This window comes from Peromyscus maniculatus, chromosome 20, assembly GCF_049852395.1.
Source record: "Peromyscus maniculatus bairdii isolate BWxNUB_F1_BW_parent chromosome 20, HU_Pman_BW_mat_3.1, whole genome shotgun sequence".
NCBI lineage: Eukaryota > Metazoa > Chordata > Mammalia > Rodentia > Cricetidae > Peromyscus > Peromyscus maniculatus.
In genome coordinates, this window is record NC_134871.1 from 73,083,375 (window position 1) to 73,105,676 (window position 22,302).

The following is a 22,302-nucleotide window of genomic DNA, read 5'->3' on the forward strand; positions in this document are numbered from 1 at the left end:
AGTGTATGCCTATAGTTCCCAGTACTTGAGAGGCTGAAGCAGAAAAATCAGCATAAGTAAGAGGCCAGCCTGGGCTATAGTATAAGATCTTGTCTCAAAAAACTACAAAGGAAACAAATTTTGCAGTTGATGGGAAGCTTCAATTGTTGGTCACAATCCTAACTTCTAGGAGTACTCTATGCAGACACACTTAAGAAATGAACAGAGGGGCTGGAGAGATGGCTTGGCGGTTAAGAGCACTGACTGCTCTTTAGATGACCGATTCATTTCCCAGCAGCCACATGGTAGTTAACAACTATCTGACACCATCCCACAGACATACATGCAGGCAAAACACCAGTGTACATAAAAATAATTTAAAAAAAAAGTAGAAATGAGCAGATGCAAACAAATTAAAAACTGCTAGTGTTTTCTGCTCTTTATGGGTATTGAAGTACCAATGGTCTTAGGTATGTAACACATACAGCATAAAGACAAAATACCCTCCATAAAGGGTATTTTATCTTGCACTGGATTTATGATTTCTAGAGTATTGGTCATGTGACATTTTCACAAGAACATGGCACAACTGCAGACTACAGCTGTCCAGGCTGTGTCAAGGTTTGTTACATGGGCTGATAACTATCGTTCCATCTACATCAGAAGCAGATAAACACCCACTTTAGGAGGAGTCAAAGCTTTTAAAATATCTATGTAAGAGACTGGATTAGGAAAGAGTTGAAGAGGATTAACTGTGGCTATTAACAGCCCTATCATTTACAAACCACATACAATCAACACAAGCTTTAGTACAGTAGAGAGGAAAGAGTGTCTACAGAGTGTCCTCCCTGTGGCTAGCAGTTACAGTTCATAATCCTTTTAAAATCAGACTAAGTGTCTGAGGATGTAGGCAATGTAGGAAATGTTTACCATGTGCAAAGCTCTGAGTTCAATCCCCAGAACATCCCCCCAAAATGAGAAGCTAAGGCAAAGTTTCAACCAACTATATAACTACACTGAGGCTGAGTACTATTGGTTATATAAACATCCTGCTACAATGAACAAAGAGTAAAGGATTTTTATTTGGTTTTTGCTTTTGAGACAAGGTCTCATTCTGTCTCATCCCTTAGATGGACTACAATCCTCCTGTTTCCTCCTTTTGTTCTTTCAGATTAAGACATAAACCTGTTGCCGGGCGTTGGTGGCGCACGCCTTTAATCCCAGCACTCGGGAGGCAGAGCCAGGCGGATCTCTGTGAGTTCGAGGCCAGCCTGGGCTACCAAGTGAGCTCCAGGAAAGGCGCAAAGCTACACAGAGAAACCCTGTCTCGAAAAACCAAAAAAAAAAAAAAAAAAAAAAAAGACATAAACCTGTTAAAGGCCATTCTATAATTCCATTTGGATGTATGTGCCGCTCCCCAAGTCTGACCTTTTTTTAAAAGAGCATTATTATGTATCTCTTGCTCGCCAGAAAGCAATGATAGGTTCTCTATATCTGCCTCCCCAGTCCAGGGATTAAAGATGTGTGTTAACACGCCCAGCTGACAACTGTTTTCTTTTTGCTTAAAACAAAGAGCTGGGGGGTTAATAAAGATATATTAAGCCAGGCAGTGGTGGCACACACCTTTAATCCCAGCACTTGGGAGCCAAAAGCAGGCGGATCTCCCTGTGTTCAAGGCCAGCCTGGTCTACAGAGCTAGTTCCAGGACATCCGGGGCTACACAGAGAAATCCACCACCCCCAAAAGATATATTAATATAGGCTTAAGCACATATAGAGAAAAGAAAGACATATCCAAGACCATGGCTTCTTTAAGAAGTACATGGTGGGGGGTGGAGGTGAATGAGACATAATCAAGACTGGGTATGGGTTCCTCAAGGGACAGTGGCCCTGACCATCTTTCTTTTATAAATGAATGTGGATTACAGACTCAATTCTCAGAACTTCTTGACATGTCAGTTTGATAAACTGGTATTTTTAGCAACAACACACAAATTCCTATTATCTCAAAATAAGGTTGAGTATTCTTTTCCTCTTATTAAAATCTACTGATTTCTCCTCTTAAGTGTAAGTTGTAATGAAGTTTAGTTACGGTACTGGTAAATTAATCCTTGGGTAGATACTGTATATGCAACTATTCCAAGATTTATGAGAAAGTAAAACTTGGCACCATTATTGGAAAATGTCTTCCAGATGATGCTTCCTAACAATTCTACCCCTGGAATGTCCTCATCTTAAAGTCCCACTCTCAAGTGGGTGTTAATCTCATACCCATGCCTCTCTTAATGTGGAAACATGAATTTATAAACCTGTCATGTTACACATACACACACAAAAAACAAACCTCATGATTTCATCATAAATAAATCTTAAGAAAAATGGGTAATAAAAATGTTTGGGTAGATTACAATGAATTTATACATACCACTTTGGCAGATCATCCTTACAAAATATGGAAGTTGGGCTAGGTGTGGTGGTACACACTTATAATCCCAGCACTCTAGAGGCAGAGGCAGGTAGATCTTTTTGAGTTTGGGGCCATCCTGGCCTATATAGTGAGTTCCAAGTAGGCCAGGGCTATGTAGTAGACCCTATCTCTACAAAAAGAAAAAAGAAAAAAGAATGAAATAAAGTTAAAAGAGAAATGAAATGTCTCTCTACCTAAATAAAACTATGGGCAGAAAACACTTTGCAAACATCACCCAAACTGGGGGTAGGGTGGCAGTGGTGGCAAACATCTTTAATTCCAGCACTAGGGAAGCAGAAGCAGGTAGATCTCTGAGTCTGAGGCTAGCCTGGTCTACAGAGTAAGTTCCAGGACAGTCAGGGCAACACAGAGAAATCCTGTCTTGAAAAACCAAAAAACCACAAACAAAACTCAGTCTTTACCCTGGCATTGTTTGCAGTTTTTAGACTTAAACAGCTTAGGGCTTACAAAGACCCCTTTAGGTCATTTCAACCAATCATCTATTTTTAAGGAAGAGCCTATACATACTAAGTCAGACAATTTAGATTTGTCCAATAACCTGTTTAGCAAAGACATTCAAAAGACATAAAAATTAACTTACATAACCATAATCTAAAATATTTCTAATTTAACTGAAGATTTATTTAAGATTATATACTATAATCTGATTGATGCATGCTGACAAGAAAGGAATCTTTACATGATTAAAGTAAGAAACATCTCAGAGTGTAAAACTTCAGGAAATAAAGAGAGCATTCCTCCAACATATGGCACAATTCTGTGCTTGGTCATCACCTTGGTGTTTTTGCAACATGAATTATATTGAAGTTATATCCTACATTTTAGATAAATAAAATCAAGCCAGCATTAAATTTTTCTCATCCCATACAAGGGTATCCTTGGCAGCTCCTGGGCCATCTATTATGATCCTGACCAATTCTGCTTTCTGGCAATTTAAAAGCTGTAAAGAAAAAAAAAAAAAAAACACCATAATGGGTGATGACAGGAGGAACAAACCCACACCAGAAGTTATTGAACCTTGCAGGTCTTTGCAAGTGTCTCTATTGACATTTAAGTGTGAGTTACTATGGCACAATATAATAAAAGTGTGCTCTACACTTCAAATATATTGATAGTTAAATGCAAAGAAAGGCCACCATCAGATAAATGACTGAGAGGATGGCTGATCTCAGACCACCTAGCTCTTCAAGTGTTTTGATGTGCTATTTAAGCCAAGTAAGATTTTTCTTTTTGTCCAGTTTCCAACCACATTCCCAATTCAAATCCTGTGCCAAAGAGATGATTAATATAGTCATTCTGTTCCTTTTCTAAAACTGTTTAGCTGGCTGTGGGATATTTATTGAGAGTCTAATAAGTGTCAAGCACTGCATCCGCACTAAATCTGCTGTCTTCAACCTGTGGGCTAAAAAATCTGAGTTTCCCCTGGGTTAAGTCAGTGCTCCACAAAGGCTGCCCCCCGCCCCCCCCCCCACCACCACCACCACCACCACCACCACAAAGGACCACACGGGTTCTGGAAGCAGCACCTTAGCTGCTAATGAGCAGTGAGTGCATGGGAGATAGCACAAGGCTGAGGGTTCAAGTCCCAATACCACCAAGTCAAACCAAAAGATCAGAAAGGCAACATGTTTGCCAAACCAGTGGCAGTCAGGAGGCTGAAGGAAAAGGATCACTGAACTGCTCAAGGCCACCCTGGGCTACATAGTGAGTTCTACCACAGCCTTAGCTACAGTGTAACTGTCACAAAAGGAAAAGTAAAGGCTACTTAAAAGGTAACTCTACAGTACTTGGACAGCAGAGGCAGGTGAATCTGTGAGTTCGAGGCCAGCCTGGTCTACAGAACCAGTTTCAAGACAGCCAAGGCTAGCTACAAAGAGAAAGCTTGCCTCCTGGGGGGGCGTGTAACTTCATTTTTTAACTGGGGGCTGGAGCACAGGTCAGCTGTTAGGAGCAGTTGTTGCCCTTGTAGAAGACCAGATGTTAGTTACTGTCCTGCTTATCTCACAGGGCTGCCGTGGGTGCAGGGGTGGAGGCATACAAAACAAATTGGGCACAGGGTTTTCTTTCTTTCTTTTCTTTTTTTTTTTTGGTTTTTCGAGACAGGGTTTCTCTGTGTAGTTTTGGTGCCTGTCCTGGATCTCGTTCTGTAGACCAGGCTGGCCTCGAACTCACAGAGATCCTCCTGGTTCTGCCTCCTGAGTGCTAGAATTAAAGGCATGTGCCACCACCACCCGGTGGGGCACAGGGTTTTCATTAGACATGGGAACAGTGGCATTATTTCTTAGTTTCTCTTTTCTTGGTGAGGAGGGAAGGGAAAATGTTGGGATGGAGTCTCACTTTGTAGCCTAGGCTAATCACCAACATGCAGCAAATCTGCTGCCTCTGCCTCCTAGATGCTAGGATTAGAGAAGCACCATGCAAGCTTTCTAACGTTTATTATTTTTTCAAAGGTCAACAGTGGCACCAATTCTCTCATTCCAAACAATGGTTATTTATGTGTTCTACTTTTCTTGATTTATCAGTTCTCAAATAACTTTCAGTTTGATTTTTCTGTTTCTGTCTTTTGAGATGGTCTCTCGTTATATAGCCCAGGTTGTCTTTGAACTCATGTGATCCTCCTTTGTTGCTGGGGTTGGTGCTGGGAATATACCAAGCTAGCACCTTGCATAAACAAAAGCTCTGAGCTGCATTCCCCTTTGTTTGACCCTGAGTAACTTTGGTTATAGAGTACTCCAAATATTTGGAGACTTCCCAATGTGTAGCTAATTTCTAATACAACTGCATTAAGGTCAGAAACACTTTATATGATAGCATCCTTTTGAATGAGACTTAAATACTACTTGAAAACATTTCACGGTTGTGTAAACTATTCTACAGATGTCAGTGATGTCAGACTAGTTGATAATGTTGTCTTCTACTTTCATACTTTCCTACACATTTGTTTTTATCAATTGGCTAAATTTCCCAATATAATTACAGGTGTCTGCTATTTCCCTTTTATCTTTTTTCCTTCACACATTATGAGTGAGTGTGTGCACACACTTGTAAGGCTGAGGATGAAACCCTGGGCCTAACACATGCTAGGCTAACACCAGCACTGAGCTATATTCCCAGCCCCTAAAGCTTTTCTTATTAGCTGTATAAACACTTAAGATTATTATGTCCTTTTGATGAATTGATACCTTAATTAACTAACCTGCTGTTATTTGCCCAACCTATTTCATAGGTCTGTTATGGAAAAAGAACAAGAGAGCACTTTGGAAACAGAGGCAAAAATCTGACAATAAAGGAAGTTAAAAAATAACTTTAATGAATTTTCTGAATTATCTCTAAGTTTATCTATGCTGTCTCCAACTACTCATATAAATGAGGCTTACTATGTTTTATCAGATCTTTAGACATAATTTATTGTTGTAAGATACTGAACAAATTAGCAGTATATCACACTCAACAACTCCCTGTGAAGTGAGTCTCCATGATTTAGGAATGAGAACAAGGCACACTGAGTTCAAGGATTTGCTTCAGAAACTAAACTTAAAACTTTCCAGCTTGTTAGCTGACCTCTTTAGTACAGGCCATTTTATTCCAACATAATTATACCTGTTGGCTCAGATACAAACTTGCTGTATTCTGAGGAATGTAGATCACAATCAGGGAGTACTTGAATTCAATGTGCTTCCTTGGCTCCATGGAAAAAATGGGAGTACGATTTGCTATGATTGACCTTGAACAAATCTTTTCAAGTATACCTTATCAATCTCATGAATTCTAGTATCCTTCCTAGCTATGAAGCCTAATACAACACACACTCAGCAAATCTATATATTAAAACTTCATGTGAAAAGACGGGAGGTGGGCCGGGCGGTGGTGGCGCACGCCTTTAATCCCAGCACTCGGGAGGCAGAGCCAGGCGGATCTTTGTGAGTTCGAGGACAGCCTGGGCTACCAAGTGAGCTCCAGGAAAGGCGCAAAGCTATGCAGAGAAACCCTGTCTCGAAAAACCAAAAAAAAAAAAAAGACGGGAGGTGGTGGCACATGCCTTTAATTGCAGCACTCAGGAGGCAGACCAAGTGAGGACAAGGCCAGCCTTGTCCACACAGAGAAACCCTGTCAAGAAAAACCAAAAACAAACCACAAACCAAAATAAACAAACAACCTCCCCCCAAAAACAAAACCCTGCATGTGTTCTTTATTCCATCTATGACCTATTTTAAGATAGAAAATATGACAGTGCTTAATTCTGATGAAGTACTTATTGTTACTAGAAAGGAAAGTTCAGAATACATGGCCCCCAAATTCACTAAAGGGAGTAAAATGGCCCAGCCTTTTTTTTTTTTTGGTTTTTCGAGACAGGGTTTCTCTGTGTAGCTTTGCGCCTTTTCCTCGAACCCAGGGCTAGGCAAGCGCTCTACTACTGAGCTAAATCCCCATCCCCTACACTTTTTAAAAAAGTTCATGCATATATTTAAGTACAGGTTTGTCTGTCTATGTTAATAGCCCAAGGAGTGGAGAATCAACCAGCAAGTCAATTTTATGCCTCTTAAGTTCTAGGCAAAAATGCCATACTACCAGACTGGTCAAAGTGTTAGAATAAATTATTATTGAGATAGGGTCTTACTACATAGCTTTAGCTGACCTGAAATTGGGTATATAGACCAGGCTGGCCTCAAACTGAGGGATCTTCTTACCTCTGCCTCTCAAGTACAGGAATTAAAGGCATACAGCATCAGGCTTGCCTTGATTTGCATTTTTAATTATTGGCATTAAAAAAAGAAAAAAGTTCTAGGCCATACTGGTCCACAGAGCAAGTTTTAGAATAGCCATAGCTACACAGAAAAAACCCTGTCTCAGAAAAAACAAAAACAAAAACAAAATTCTGGGAATGAGTTCAAGGTTAGCCTAATCTAAATGGAGAGTAGTCCTAAAACCAAATGCAGCTGTGTTGTGGTTGGACACACCTTTAATCCTTGCACTTGAGAGGCAGAGGCAGGTAGATCTCTGGGAGTTGGAAGCCAGCCTGGTCTATATAGCAAGTTCCAGGACAACTAGAGCTCTATCAGAGAGAGACTATGACTCAAAAATAAAAAAATAAATCCAAGTTTGGGGACTGGACTCAACTAAATAGTTGAGTGATTAAGAGTGCTAGCTGCTGTTGTGGAGGAACTGGGTCAATTCCTAGCACCTTCATGGCTAACCACCATCGGTAACTTCAGTTCCAGGGGATCCAATACTCTTCTGGCCTCTATAGACCCTGGGCTCACACATGGTCCACATACATGCATGCAGGCAAAATACTCAGACATATAAAATAAAGCTAAAAGAATTTTTTTTTAAAGACAGGGTTTCCATGTGCAGTTCTGGCTGTACTAGAACTCACTCTGTAGAACAGGCTGGCCTCTGCCTGCCTCTGCTTCTGAGTACTGGGAATAAAGGCATGCACCATCACCACCCAGACAGAATAAAAAAAATTTTTTTTAAATAACCTCTTTTTTGTAAACTTATTTGAGTGCTCGAGATGGCTCAGAGGTTAAGAGCACTGGCTGTTCTTGCAGAGGTCTTGAGTTCTATTCCCAGCAACCACATGTTGGCTCACAACCATCTGTAATGAGATCTGACACCCTCTTCTGGCATACAGGCAGAACACTGTATACATAATAAATAAATCTTTAAAAAAAAAAACTTATTTGAATGACAGTCCCCCTGGCCCCCTCAAAAAAGATTTATACCCTAATCCCATGAATCTATGAATATTACCTTACATAGCAAAAGTTGTTATTAGAAGATAAGAGAGAGGCTGGGGAGATGGCTTAGAGGTTGAGAGCACTGACTGCTCTTCCAGAGGACCTGGGTTCAATTCCCAGCACCCACATGGCAGCTCACAGCTGTCCGTAACTCCAGTTCCTGGGGACCTGACACCCATGGCAAAACACCAATGCACATAAAATAAAAATAAATATAAAAAAAAAAAAAGATGAGAGGAGAGAAATAGATCCTGATTCACCCCAGTGGGCCTTAAGTACAAGCATATTTATCTTTATAAGAGGCAGAGTTCCCAGACAGGCACACAAAGAACAGAATGAGACAAAAAGGGACCTCATGCCATAAACCAAGGGATGGTGACCACCAGAAGCAGGAAAAGGAACACATTCTTTCTAGAGTCTGCACAAGAGTTTAAAGACTTTGGGGCGGGGCGGGGGTCAAGACAGTTTCTCTGTGTTTTGGTGCCTGTCCTGGATCTCGCTCTGTAGACCAGGTTGGCCTGGAACTCACAGAGATCTGCCTGGCTCTGCCTCCCTAGTGCTGGGATTAAGGGCTTGTGCCACTGCTGTCCATCGAGTTTAAAGACTTTTAATGCACATTTCCAGCAATGTGCTGCTATAGAAGCTGCAGGAAGCTAATAAGCAGGGAAAGTAAACTTTTAGATGAGTAACTGGGGGAGTTGTATGGTATAGTGGTAAGGGAATGTACTCAGTATATTCAAAGCTCTGGGTTCAGCCTCCAGCACCCAATCAAAAAACAAAGAAAAGAATTGTACTTCAAGTAACCCAAAGAATGTTTAAGACTTCTTCCTCTATGTTTTTGTTTGTTTTAAGAAAGCATCTATGTAGACCTGGCTGGCCTTGATCACACAAAATCTGACTGCCTCCATTTCCTAAATGCTGAAATTAAAAGTGTGTGCCACTGGGCGGTAGTGGCGCACACCTTTAATCCCAGCACTCGGGAGGTGGATCTTTGTGAGTTTGAGGCCAGCCTGGTCTACAGAGCGAGATCCAGGAAAGGCCCAAAGCTACACAGAGAAACCCTGTCTCGAAAAACAAAACAACAACAACAACAAAAATTGTGTGCCAACATGCCTGGCTTGACTTTTTTATTTTTTGAGACAGGGTCTCACCAAGTAGCTCAAACGGATCCTATACTCATCATCCTCTACCTTAGCTTCTTTGTTTTTCTTTTGTGACACAAGGTCTGACTATGTAGCTCTCGCTGTCCTGGAACACACTGTGTAGACCAGGCTGGCCTCAAACTTAAAGATATATGGCCAGGTGGTGGCAGCACAGGCCTTAACCCCAGCACTAGGGAGACAGAGACAGAAAGATCTCTTTGAGTTCGAGGGCAGCATGGTCTACAGAGTGAGTTCCAGGACAGCCAAGGATACAAAGAAACCCTATCTCAAAAAACTAAACAAAACAACTTAGAAATATATGTGCCTCATCACACTGAGTGCTGGGATTACAAGCATATGTCGTCAAGCCCAGCCTAACTTTTTTGAGACAGGGTTTCACTATGTTGACCATGTTGACTTCCTTGGCCTCAAAGTCAAAGATCCGCCTGCCTCCCAAGTGTAGTAGCCTGTTACAAAGAACCTTCAATCCCTCATACCAATGGGTAAATGAAAAAAAAAAATTACAATCTACATCCAGGTGTGGTGGCACACACCTTTAATCCTAAGCATTTAGAAGGCAGAAGCAGGGGGGATCTCTGAATTCCAGACTAGACAGGACTACACAGTGAGACCTTGTCTCAAAAAAAAGCAGGATACAATTTGTTCAAAATAAACCTGCAAACCTAAGAGGACTAATATTTACATAGCTGCTAACAAGAAGTGTAGGTTTTTCCACAAACCGATGGGGTTGAGCTCCTGGACAGACTAAACACAGGCACAGGTGTCACTGTGGGTGTTCTGCCAGCACAAGTGTAAAGTCCCCAGAAATGAGTGTGTGGCTTCAAGTGACTTACAGAAGGAAACAAATCCACAGCTTCCACTGTACACAAGTCAATTCTCAGAATGACCTAGGTTTGTTGTTTCTTATTAAAAACTTTAGAAATTGTATGCATTGCATGTTTGTACATGTAAGTGCAAGTGTCTAAGGTCAGAGGTACTGGACCCCATGGAGCTGGAGTTATGGGTGGTTGTGAGTTATCTGTGCTGGATGCTGGCAACTGAACTCAGATCCCTTTACAAGAGCAGCAAATGCTTTTAAATGCTTAACCATCTCTTGAGCCCCTAGACTTCTTTTTATCAGTACAATGAGTTAAAGTCATCTTCTAAGTACAAGGAAAAAAGTAAAAGCTCATGCCAAAGAAAAAAAGATGATTGACTGTTCAGTCAAAGGTCATGAATAACAATATGTAACAGTCATACTGTACCAAATGATAGCTACATTGTTTTTAAACTCAATATAGTGTAGCACTGGCCCACTTTTTTTTTTTTTTTTTTAAAGTAACTGCAAATAGGAAACCAGAGCAGAGCCCCAGGCCGGGACAAACACTGCCCCCCCTTCCCCACAGAACAAGGGGAGAAGGTGGTCCTACACCCTTTCCCCATCAAAATGGGCCCCATCTTCCCTGGTGTGGGGTGGTTGGTAACCAGCCTGCTGAGCCCTAGCCCCCCTTTCCCCTAGAGTGTCTTGGGGAGAATGCAGGCAGAACAGGAGGATAAAATTTTGGCACTGTTAGCAGCAGCAATGGTGGGTGTCTAAGAATGAACACTGAACAAAAACTGGCCCACCCCACCCCACCCCCAGTTTCACTGTGTAGCTTTGGAGCCTGTCCTGGATCTCGCTCTGTAGACCAGGTTGGCCTCGAACTGAGATCCAACTGGCTCTACTTCCCGAGTGCTGGGATTATGGGCGTGTGCCACCACTGCCCAGCCACTGGCCCACTTTTGAGAAAGGTGAATGTATATAAAAATTATCAGAATAGGGGCTGGAGAGATGGCTCAGTATTTAAGAGCAGAGACTGCTTGGGACCCGAGTTCAATTCCCAGCACCCACATGACAGCTCACAACTCTGTTAATTCCAGTTCCAAGGGACTCGACACCCATGGCAAAACACCAATGCACATAAAATAAAAATTACCAGAAGAAAGGACAAAATAGTAAAAGTGCTCTTTACTAAGTAGAGTTATGTAATCTTATAAAAAAAAATGCTATGCAGAATATGGTGGCACCTTTAATCCTAGTACTCAAGAGGCAGGCGGGATCTCTTGAGTTCAAGGCCAGCCTGGTCTATGGAGTGAGTTCCAGGACAACCAGAGCTACACAAAGAAACTGTCTCAAAAAACAAAAACCAAGCTAAGTGGTTACATAAAACAGCCAAGAAAAAACCCAGAAAGCAAGAGCTAGAGCTGTACTTTACTTGGATGGCAGAACTCATGATAAACTTGCACCACAGGAAGCTGAAGTTGGAGAATCACAAACCTGAGGCAGGTTTCATAAAGCCTGGAGTGGCCTTTAACTTGCTAGCTGAGGGCGGCTTCCCTACTGCTGGGATTACAGGTCAGCACCACCATAGCAGGTTTATTCCCTGCTATGGGGATAAAATAGGACTCCATGCATGGTAGATCAGAATTCTACCAACTGAGCCATATCCACAACTTTGAAACTGACCTGATTAAGAAAATGAAATAATACATTACAGACGAGAACACGGTACTTTATATGCTTGTTTGTTGAAACTCATTTTAATGTGTATACAGACAGGATCAAGAGTCTGGTACGGTGGGTCGTGCCAGTAACCTCATCACTTGAGAGACTGAGGCAGGAGGATTGTTTCAAGTCAAGGCCAAACTGAGCTATGTAATGAGTTGACAACATGAACAACAGAGACTTTGTTTTAAAAAGGGGTAGGGTGGGGGTGGGGGTGGGGATGGGGGCTAGAGAGATGGCTCAGCAGTTAAGAGCACTGACTGCTCTTCCAGAGAACCAGAGTTCAATTCTCAGCACCCACATGGCAGCTCACAATATTTTTTTTAAAAATCAATAAAGAAACAATGTTAAGTGCCTGAAATATTCCAAAAGAATGTCAACATTGGAAGCATGGTGGTGTATGCCTTTACTTCCAGCACTTGGGAAGTAAAGGCAGGGGGATCTCTGTGAGTTTGAGGTCAGCCTGGTCTACAGAAAGTTCCAGCACATCCAGGGCTGACACACACACACAGTAAAAAAAAAAAAAAGGAAAAGAATGAAGGAGCCCATGTCCGGTAAATAAAAAGAGCTATCCAAGGCAGGGCTACATCTCCAGCCCCTTATTTGTCATTTTCTAGCAAGCCACAAGATGTAATCAATCAGGTTTATTTATGAGACATGGTCTAACTATATAGCCCTTGCTGGCCTGAAATTCACAAAGCAGACACAGCTAACCTTGAATTCAAAGATCACCCGGCCTCTGCCACCACAAGTGGAATAATCCTATGTTTACACTCCAAGAAATAGTAAAATGTTCCTTTTCATGCCAAGATACAAAGGCTGATCTATACCAGAGGAAAAACAGGATTGTGATCCATCTATTAAAGACTACTCCCCTGCGGGCGGTGGTGGTGCACGCCTTTAATCCCAGCACTCAGGAGGCAGAGCCAGGCGGATCTCTGTGAGTTTGAGGCCAGCCTGGGCTACCAAGTGAGTCCCAGGAAAGGCGCAAAGCTACACAGAAACCCTGTCTCGAAAAACCAAAAAGACTACTCCCTTACACCTCATCTCCTCCACACTGTTAATATCAATCTAAAATATCTGAAAATAATAAATTCTAGCATCAGTCATTTTAGATTGAGACTTTATTTAAGAAAGAAAGAAAGAAAGAAAGAAAGAAAGAAAGAAAGAAAGAAAGAAAGAAAGAAAGAAAAGACATAGCAACACTGGTACACACCTCTGGTTCCAGCACTTAGGAGGCAGAGGCAGGAGGTTCTCTGAGTGGTGCACACCTCTGGTTCCAGCACTCAGGAGGCAGAGGCAGGGGGTTCTCTGAGTTCAAGGCCAGTATGGTCTACTCCAGTATGGTCTACCAAGTTCCAGGACAGGCATGGCCACACAAAGAAACCTTGTCCTGAACCCAGCGACACCCCCCCACACCAGAAACTGTATCTAGGTAGATGCATGAGAACACTATTGCTTTGGAGCTGAGCTCTGCAACTGCATTATTAGCATAAGTAGGTAACCAGTTATAAAAAACGTGTTTGTCCAAGTACCAGTGTGGAAATCTCTACTCATTACAAATTTCACTTGTCTGTCAGGCATGGTAGCATAGGCTTCTAATCCCAGCACTCAAAACGGGAACAGGCAGATCCCTTCATTTGAGGCCAGCCTGGGATATAGTTTCTCAAAAACAAAACACAAAATTAAGCTGAAATCACCAGTCTTTTGTACAAAGTTGGAAAGTATTTTTTTTTCTTTTTATTTTTTATATGTGTTTCGAGACAGGGTCTCACTATGTACCTCTAGCTGTCCTAGAATTTTGTAGACAAAGGCTGGCCTCAAACTCAAGAGATTCATCTACCTATCTTTGTCTCTCAAGTGCTGGGATCAAAGGTGTTCAAACTAAGCCAGGCTGGAAAGTATTTTCTAATTACAAGTGCACCTCAAAAGTTATTCATCATGAATCTAAATATTTCTCCTTGACTCAAAATAAATCAACGGACAGGTAATAAACAAAAATTACACATTTGTCCAGATCCTCTGAGAAGTGTGGGCATTATTAATACCAAAGACTGCAGATAAAATACAAGGGGCCAGGCGGTGGTGGCCCACGCCTTTAATCCCAGCACTCCAGGAGGCAGAGGCAGGCGGATCTCTGTGAGTTTGAAGCCAGCCTGATCTACAAAGCCAATTCCAAGACAGCCATGGGGGTTACACAGAGAAACTTTAAAAAAAGTTGCTCGGTGACTCAGATTAAACAATTGGAGACCTGAATGATGGTGAGAAGCACATGATGACTGGAAACAACAACCAAAAAAAAAACCCCAAATGAATCCATTTTTTTTTATTAAGCTTTTCATTAATGACAATTATCCCTCAAATAGACATACAGCAGGCCTCTACCCCATTGCGTCCATAGAAGCAACACTTGGTCATGTAGCTCTCAAAAACTTTCTCTGTGGCCACAGAAATAGAATTGTGGTGGAGGTAAGTATTTTTCTTGGATGCTCTCCATTACAGTAATAGGTAGCCATTTCACTCTAAAATTTTAAATATTCTCCTTTAAAAGTTTTCAAAAACTAAAACCTCCCTCCCTAAGTCCTTCAAAATATCAAGAGAAGAGTGGAACGTACCGAAAAGAGCAAGAAAGAGACCAAACTCGAGGGGCACAAAAAAAAAAAAAAAAGCATGCTTTCGTTAAGGTGATGTACTAAATGAATGCCTCCTTTATAGGAGTCATTGTAGATAAAATATGCACCCTCACAACTCCCTCCAAGAGTAAACATCTCTTTCCGAGAGTCTGTCCATTTAGGGGCTCCAGGCTGGGGTCCATGAATTAAACCTGCCGACTCGCGCGCTCTCCTTTGGAGTCCAGTCTCTGCCTCTAGAAGGCCGGCCTATCGCGCGCTTGGGGCTCATTGGCTCGGAGAGACGCAACTCAGGCGGGAGAAGCCCGCCTCCCACATTCCGATGGCCCAAGGGCCGAGCGGCGGGCGGCTGTAGGAAGACCCAATTGGCCTGTATCCCCGCCAGTCAAACGCCTTGGTAGCGCAGCTCAAAAGAACCTGCAAGGCTTAAAACATCCCGCCCCCAGCTCTCCCATTGGCTGGCCCGACCCATCGCGGCCCCTCCACTGCCGTTCCCCCCCAGTCCAGCGGTCCATTCATTTCGTACAATAACGAGTCCAGTTGGAGCGGGTCCAACATCTCGTACGGGTAGTCTAGACTCTCTGCCACTTACCCGGGAGCTACAGTGACCACTCACACTAAGGCCTGCGCGGTTCTTCTGTGGTAAAGCTGCACCACAAGCCACCGCTACCGCCGCCTTCTGCGCAACGCCAACCGCCCGCCAAAACGGATCCTTCCCTGCGCCTGCGCAACCAATCCCGGGCCCAGACCTTTTTCTCCGCCCTAAACGCCTGCGCAAAACAGGACGCAGCTCCCGCCACCACGCAGGCGCCTTAGGTTCACAACCCTCTCCCGCCCGCCATTTCACGTGTTACAGGAGGCAAGCGGAACTTCTTAGTGCGCCGGCGTAAACTCGCCATTTTTTATTACACATGCGCTCTGTGGGTGGTGGCTGAAAAAAGTGGTACGAACTACTTTTCTAACGTATCGTGTTTTGCCAAGTGAGTTTGTAATGTTCGGCGCTGGAAAGTTATAAAAAGCGTTTAAAGACATGGTTACATTCAAATACCAAAAAAAAAGATAATCTAGCCAATAATCTGGTTAAAAATAACAGATCCTGGGGCCTCAGGGACGCCAGGGGGCGGAGACTGCGTAGAACGCCCAAACAGATGATGTCTCTGAGCAGGGCGGGTCCACTGGCCAATAGTGGGCGGGAACAACTTCAGATCTCCAATCAGAGTGAAGCAAGGGCGGAGTCTGCCAATGCCGAGAGCGCGGAGGCGGGATAAAAGGGCGCGCAGACGGTAGGCTGGCGGGTGCGTTCGTCGGCTCACTCCTTTCTGCCTGTTGACGCGTCCGGGGAAGCATCGCCGAAGGCTCTCGTTGCCCTGCCGCCATGTCCAAATCCGAGGTGAGTTGGGCGCGCTCTGCAGCTTCGTCTTCTTTCATACTTTACGAATATGGCGGGATCTGACCCGATTTTGATGCCGGCTCCCGTGCTGTCGGTGTGGGGTCGGTCTTCGCCGAGGCCTGCTCACAAAGTGCAGGTCGCCATTTTGTCCTCGCAGTCGCCATGAGGCTGCCGTCCGCTGACTACTGATCTCCACGCACGGCGCCTTGTGGCACAATTCAGAGACAAACAGTTTTGAGTGTTGTGACTCTGGTTATTTTTTTCCCTTTTTTGGCTTTGTCTAATAAATGATTTTGGGAGCCATTAAGTGTTAATGGCGATTGACCAGTCCAGCCCATGTCTTTTGTTGCGCGTGCGTATGGAGTGGGGACGCATGCGCTGCCTGCTCGTCCCCCCCAGCAGCACCTCCTGGCCCAGGGAGGAGCACGTGGTCCTGCGCAGTGATAAAGAACAATAAAAGAAAAAAAAGTGCGGCCTGTGTTGATGCGTGGAGTGGCTTCCTTCTCCCAAGCTCCATCCCCTTGGCTAACCGCTCTTTCCTCCGTTTAGTCTCCCAAAGAGCCCGAACAGCTGCGGAAGCTCTTCATTGGAGGGCTGAGCTTCGAAACGACCGACGAGAGCCTGAGGAGCCATTTTGAGCAATGGGGAACACTCACGGACTGCGTGGTAAGATTAGAAGGAACACAAAGCAGAGCTGCTTTAATTTTATTGGTTTAATCTTGTTGCATTTCTTAGCCAGATGTTTTGTAAAGGTAATTAATGGTGTAGTTTAAAAAAAGTCTCAGTTTTGGGACTTTTGTATAAATAAGCCCCGACGTGTTCGGGGTAGGAATGGCGTCAGGCCTTGAGATCAGGCAATATGTTGATTGAATTAACTCTACACAGGTAATGAGAGATCCAAACACCAAGCGATCCAGGGGCTTTGGGTTTGTCACATACGCCACTGTGGAGGAAGTGGATGCCGCTATGAATGCAAGACCACACAAGGTGGATGGAAGAGTTGTGGAACCTAAGAGAGCCGTGTCGAGAGAAGTGAGTGGTTTTTATTAATAGTTGGGTTCTTGTTGTTTGGAGACTGTATTAATCCAGGCAGATCTCAAAGCAGAGAGATTAGATTCCCCTCCCTCTAGAGTGCTGGGATTAAAGGCGTGGGCCGCCACAGCTGCCTATCATTTGGAAGGGTGCTGCTGGTAATGACATAAGACATTGGAGTGTTCTAAATGACTGAAGTGGTTTTTCCTCTTAGGATTCTCAGAGACCGGGTGCCCACTTAACTGTGAAAAAGATCTTTGTTGGCGGTATTAAAGAAGACACTGAAGAACATCACCTGCGAGATTATTTTGAGCAGTATGGAAAGATCGAAGTGATTGAGATCATGACTGACAGAGGCAGTGGAAAAAAGAGAGGGTTTGCTTTTGTCACTTTTGATGACCACGACTCTGTGGACAAGATTGTTAGTAAGTGCCGTGTTAGATTTCCTAATGACTGTGGAATTCAAGTGGTTTTGAGCCCTAAAATTTTAACATTTTTTTTTTTTAAAGTTCAGAAATACCATACTGTGAACGGCCACAACTGTGAAGTCAGAAAAGCCCTGTCAAAGCAGGAGATGGCTAGTGCTTCATCCAGCCAAAGAGGTATTTCTGTTGCTTACTTAGAGTACATAGAGGCTAGTTTGAATTTTTGCAAGTTGGTCTAATGTAATGATCCAAACATCTCTTAAGGTCGAAGTGGTTCCGGAAACTTTGGTGGTGGTCGTGGAGGCGGTTTTGGTGGCAATGACAATTTTGGTCGAGGGGGGAACTTCAGTGGTCGTGGTATGTATTTTGGATTTCATACTTACTGCCTTTGGAACTCAGGGTAACTGCTGGCTTGTGTTTCCAGGATTTAGGTCTTAACACAAATGTAGTTCTCATTACACAACAGTTAGCATTTGATTCGTTCACTTGGAGCCTGGTTTAAAGCCTTTGTTTCCTCTAGGTGGCTTCGGTGGCAGCCGTGGTGGTGGTGGATATGGTGGCAGTGGGGATGGCTATAATGGATTTGGTAATGATGGTAAGTTTCTTAAGGAGTCCGTAAGTACAAAGTTTTCTGGCAACCTGTACCTTTAGACTAGGCTAGTAGTAGAGACTAAACCTAGTGCATGACAGAGTTCAACCAGCCCCATAATACGCATGCTGTGAGCAGGACTAGCCATTATGCTTAGATTTTTATTGTTAAATACTTTTGTCTTATTGAGAAGGCTTGTATTCTTGTAGGTGGTTATGGAGGAGGCGGCCCTGGTTACTCTGGAGGAAGCAGAGGCTATGGAAGTGGTGGACAGGGTTATGGAAACCAGGGCAGTGGCTATGGCGGGAGTGGCAGCTATGACAGCTATAACAACGGAGGAGGCGGAGGCGGCTTTGGCGGTGGTAGTGGTAGGTATCCAGTGATGCAAGTACTTGGTGTGATAGCTAGATTAGCCATAGAGTTTAATACCCGTGTTGGGGTTTACAGCTCTTAAAGCATTGTGGGTACACTGCATGGTACATTAAATAGGCTTGCTGTGCTACCTCCTCCTGGCTTTAAGCTGGGGCCGCCTCCCCAAAAAATAAGTAGGTGGATGAGTGGTTAGTGGTATCTTCAATTTAAGATAATTAGATTAAACAATACCTGGATTTAGTATCTAAATTCCTTTGGGAATTCAGGCATTTAGTTGATATATCCAAGAGATCCCTGCATTGGCCATGAATATAGAAGGCCTGCATGTCTAAATTGCTTGTGAGTACCACTAACGAGAAAACTCAGTTTGTCATTAGTGGGGTTGACTTTTTCTTCCTGTAAATACTGGATTATTAACTGAATGCCTTACTCGGGGAATGAACTATAAGGGTTTGGAGTTTCAGAACACTAAATAATAGAACGAGCTCAGTCCTCAGGTCATCAATAAAGGCCTTCTTTCCATTTCTAGGAAGCAATTTTGGAGGTGGTGGAAGCTACAATGATTTTGGCAATTATAACAATCAGTCTTCAAATTTTGGACCAATGAAGGGAGGAAACTTTGGAGGCAGAAGTTCTGGCCCTTATGGTGGTGGTGGCCAGTATTTTGCTAAACCACGAAACCAAGGTACAGTATATGTAATGAATATGGCAAAAGTCTGATAAAAAAATCACACCCTCCCATCAGTCTTGTAACCTTAATTACATCATAGGTGTGGGACACGTAACAGATCATGATTGAATTTGTCTATTACTGTAAAATCATTGCTATCACACATGCACAGTATTGAAACATTGTTTGAATGCTTCCAGGTGGCTATGGTGGTTCCAGCAGCAGCAGCAGCTATGGCAGTGGCAGGAGGTTCTAATTACAGCCAGGTAAGTACCTGTTTTGTGTGTTGACTAAATTTTGTAATTGAACCCAGTAACCCTAATATAGCTGAGCAGTGCAACATAGTTAACATTATAATTGCAGTAAAATGGTGGATGTTAAGTTAATATACAGTTCAGCAAAATTTGTGGGAAACAACTTGCTCTATTGGATTGTAGCCTTGAGTCTTAATGTGTTTTAGATTAACAACTTTATTCCATATTGTTCAACAGGAAACAAAGCTTAGCAGGAGAGGAGAGCCAGAGAAGTGACAGGGAAGCTACAGGTTACAACAGATTTGTGAACTCAGCCAAGCACAGTGGTGGCAGGGTCTAGCTGCTACAAAGAAGACATGTTTTAGACAATACTCATGTGTATGGGCAAAAAACTCCAGGACTGTATTTGTGACTAATTGTATAACAGGTTATTTTAGTTTCTGTTCTGTGGAAAGTGTAAAGCATTCCAACAAAGGGTTTTACTGTAGACCTTTTTTCACCCATGCTGTTGATTGCTAAATGTAATAGTCTGATCATGACGCTGAATAAATGTGTCTTTTTTTTTCTTTTTTTTCTATTTTCTTTTTTTTTTTTTCTTTTTAAATGTGCTGTGTAAAGTTAGTCTACTCTGAAGCCATCTTGGTAAACTTCCCCAACAGTGTGAAGTTAGAATTCCTTCAGGGTGGTGCCAAGTTCCATTTGGAATTTATTTATAATTGCTTGGGTGGAGAAGCCATTGTCTTCAAAAAACCTTGGTGTAGTTAAACTGCCAGTTACTGTTGTGACTTTAATGAGTTTTACCATTAAAAGGGTCATCCAAGCAAAGTCACAGTTTGGTTACAATAAATGGTTGTTGGCACACCCTATGCAATATCAAAATTGAATAATGGTATCAGAAAAAATAACAGATGGGAATGAAGCTTGTGTATCATCCATTATCATGTGTAAATCAATAAACGATTTAATTCTCTTGAATGGATTGACAACTGTATGGATTTGGGACTGGCAGAGATTTGGACTTTTCCCTACCCACTACCCCTGGTAAATGTTGATTGTTTGTTATCACAGTGCAAGTTCAGAGCTCTGCCAGAGTAGAAACCAACTGCTGGTTTATGCCACCCATAAGTCCACAGATTAGAGTGTTGGGGCATCTTAAAAGTGGTTATATATAGTAAGGACTCTTAATTGCTATAAGAGCAGGCTATAGTGAAGGAAAACTGCAGTTTAACAGGGTCATGGGTGGGTGTGCCTCAGGGTTTTCTAGAAATAATTGAGTTAATTAAAAATTCAAATTAGAAATATAATTGTGTATTAACAGCAGTTTTCCTTCACACTGTTATCCTGAAGTGTTTTCTATTTGTATAGAAAATGAATTCAAAATAGTTACTATCCAATAATTGTTATTTGTGCATAGATGCTTTTGAGCTTCCCATTTGGTGCCCTTTTAAGTGCCATTGTACCTGGTAGCATAGATGATTTGTTTGCCATAGGACTTGTATATTCCATCTCATGGTGTATTGCTTGGAAGTTTTGGTGGGGGGAAGGGAGGGGGAGTGGCAGGGTGGGGGTGGGGAGTGTGGATGGTAGTTCCATGATACTGGCTGAGTTTGCAATAGCAGGTGGAACCTTAACTATTGAGGGAGTTTGCAGAGACCTCAGGAATCGGGACAATGCCTTTAAAGATCCAGGAGATGTTCAGCTACTAGGAACTGCTAGCAAGCATAGCGCGAATGGCTTTGAGCTCAGAAACTCTGCAGCTGAGAGTAGACACTTGTGGTATGTGGAGTACAGATAAGCCAGGGGCAGGCCACGGCAGCACCTCCATGAAAGCTAGGAGGGAGTGAAGTTTCAGTGACCATCGCAAGAAAGGAGGCAGACGAGAGTAAGGCACACACCTGACTCTTAGGACTAGCAGGCAGAACCAGAAGGAAAGGTTTTATTGCTATGCTAGTAGGTAAGAACAGATTTTACTTACATCCATATAGTTATCAAGTCCAATTCTCTGTTGGATTTTTTTCTTAATATATTGAGCCAAAACTAGTCCAGTTAAGCTGCACTTGGTTTTTCTGGAGATAAATTGTTTTAATTAATGCCCATATTCCTACTTGAAGGAAGTTAACACATTTCTATTGTGAAGATACATTTTGCCCTTTAATTTTACGTAACCTTCCTTTGACCCATTTTCTTAAAGCAATGGCTCAAAGTAATATATTAGACACCTTTCCCCAAAATGGTGGGAGGATGGGTGGATCATTAACGGGAGGAGGGTGGGAATAGCTTAAAAGATGGGAATTAACTTCACAAAAGACTAGTTCTAAAGGTTGTTTACTTTTCTAGGGAGGAATCTGCTACAAGGCTTAACAGCTGTTGTAAAATTTAAAACAAAAACTTCAAGTTCTTGGCTAAAGGGTAAGTTTTTATGGTTGGTGATTTGCTATCTAAAAGTTAAAAGGCGCAAGCTGCAATTAAAAACCAAGCGATAGCTGGTTATTTTTGTAGCTGGCAGTTAGTAGGACAACAGAATGTAACCAGGGGTGGGTAGGTAAAATTGTATAATCCACAATTGTCAATATAAAACTACATGGCTTTTTTTCTCCTTTGCAGGAACATCCTTATGAGAGCAGCCTTTATTCTGGGCCACTACTTCATTCTCACTGCCATGCAGTTGGGTTTTAACATGCTGCTAAAATCATTCAGTTTTGTGAATGGCTTAGTTTGGTTTTTTAAAATAAACTATAGTTAATTAACTTCTGTTGTCTCTTTCTGGGATTTATGGCAGGTGACTTGGTTCTGTATTCTATGCAAATTCCAAATTTGAGTTTGGGGAATATGGGACTTTTTAGCATACAAATCTGAGTCATTTCTGACCAGAGTTTCTTTGACCCTTGAGTTAATATTTTGGATGCATGTGTATTAATGCATTGTGAGTTAATTTTAGGGAAGTAAACTGGTCATAGAATGTCCCTGAGAACCTAGCAAGGATAAACTGACCATCTCTATAGGGTAGGGGTGGGGTACAAACCTGTTGCATGTTTGGTTTCTGATG

The 22,302-nt window shown here is 42.6% G+C and overlaps 2 protein-coding genes across 7 annotated transcripts in view; one reads left to right on the plus strand and one right to left on the minus strand.

The window, feature by feature from the left end:
• Positions 1-15,244, minus strand: part of Cbx5 (chromobox 5) — a 48,975-nt gene extending 33,731 nt beyond the window's left edge. Inside the window, exon 1 of one of the 2 annotated variants that reach the window (XM_006981802.4) lies at positions 15,117-15,244. The gene's annotated coding sequence lies outside the window, so the exon portion shown is untranslated. The remainder of the gene's footprint in view (positions 1-15,116) is intronic. The other variant, XM_076556983.1, reaches the window with a different exon arrangement.
• A 35-nt stretch (positions 15,245-15,279) lies between these two features.
• On the plus strand, positions 15,280-22,003 carry Hnrnpa1 (heterogeneous nuclear ribonucleoprotein A1). 5 transcript variants are annotated; one of them, XM_076556979.1, is made up of 12 exons: positions 15,766-15,914; positions 16,464-16,580; positions 16,800-16,946; positions 17,161-17,371; positions 17,456-17,548; positions 17,636-17,728; positions 17,892-17,966; positions 18,170-18,328; positions 18,862-19,017; positions 19,203-19,268; positions 19,494-21,665; positions 21,861-22,003. In XM_076556979.1, exons 1-10 carry the CDS (start codon positions 15,900-15,902, stop codon positions 19,256-19,258), a joined length of 1,122 nt encoding a protein of 373 aa, XP_076413094.1. In that variant the 5' UTR covers positions 15,766-15,899; the 3' UTR covers positions 19,259-19,268; positions 19,494-21,665; positions 21,861-22,003. The 5 variants fall into 5 exon arrangements, with proteins under 5 accessions (XP_076413097.1, XP_076413096.1, XP_076413094.1 ...); XM_076556980.1 differs by having other exon boundaries at positions 21,594-21,665; XM_076556982.1 differs by lacking the exon at positions 18,170-18,328 and having other exon boundaries at positions 15,280-15,914.
• Positions 22,004-22,302: the final 299 nt, after the last annotated feature.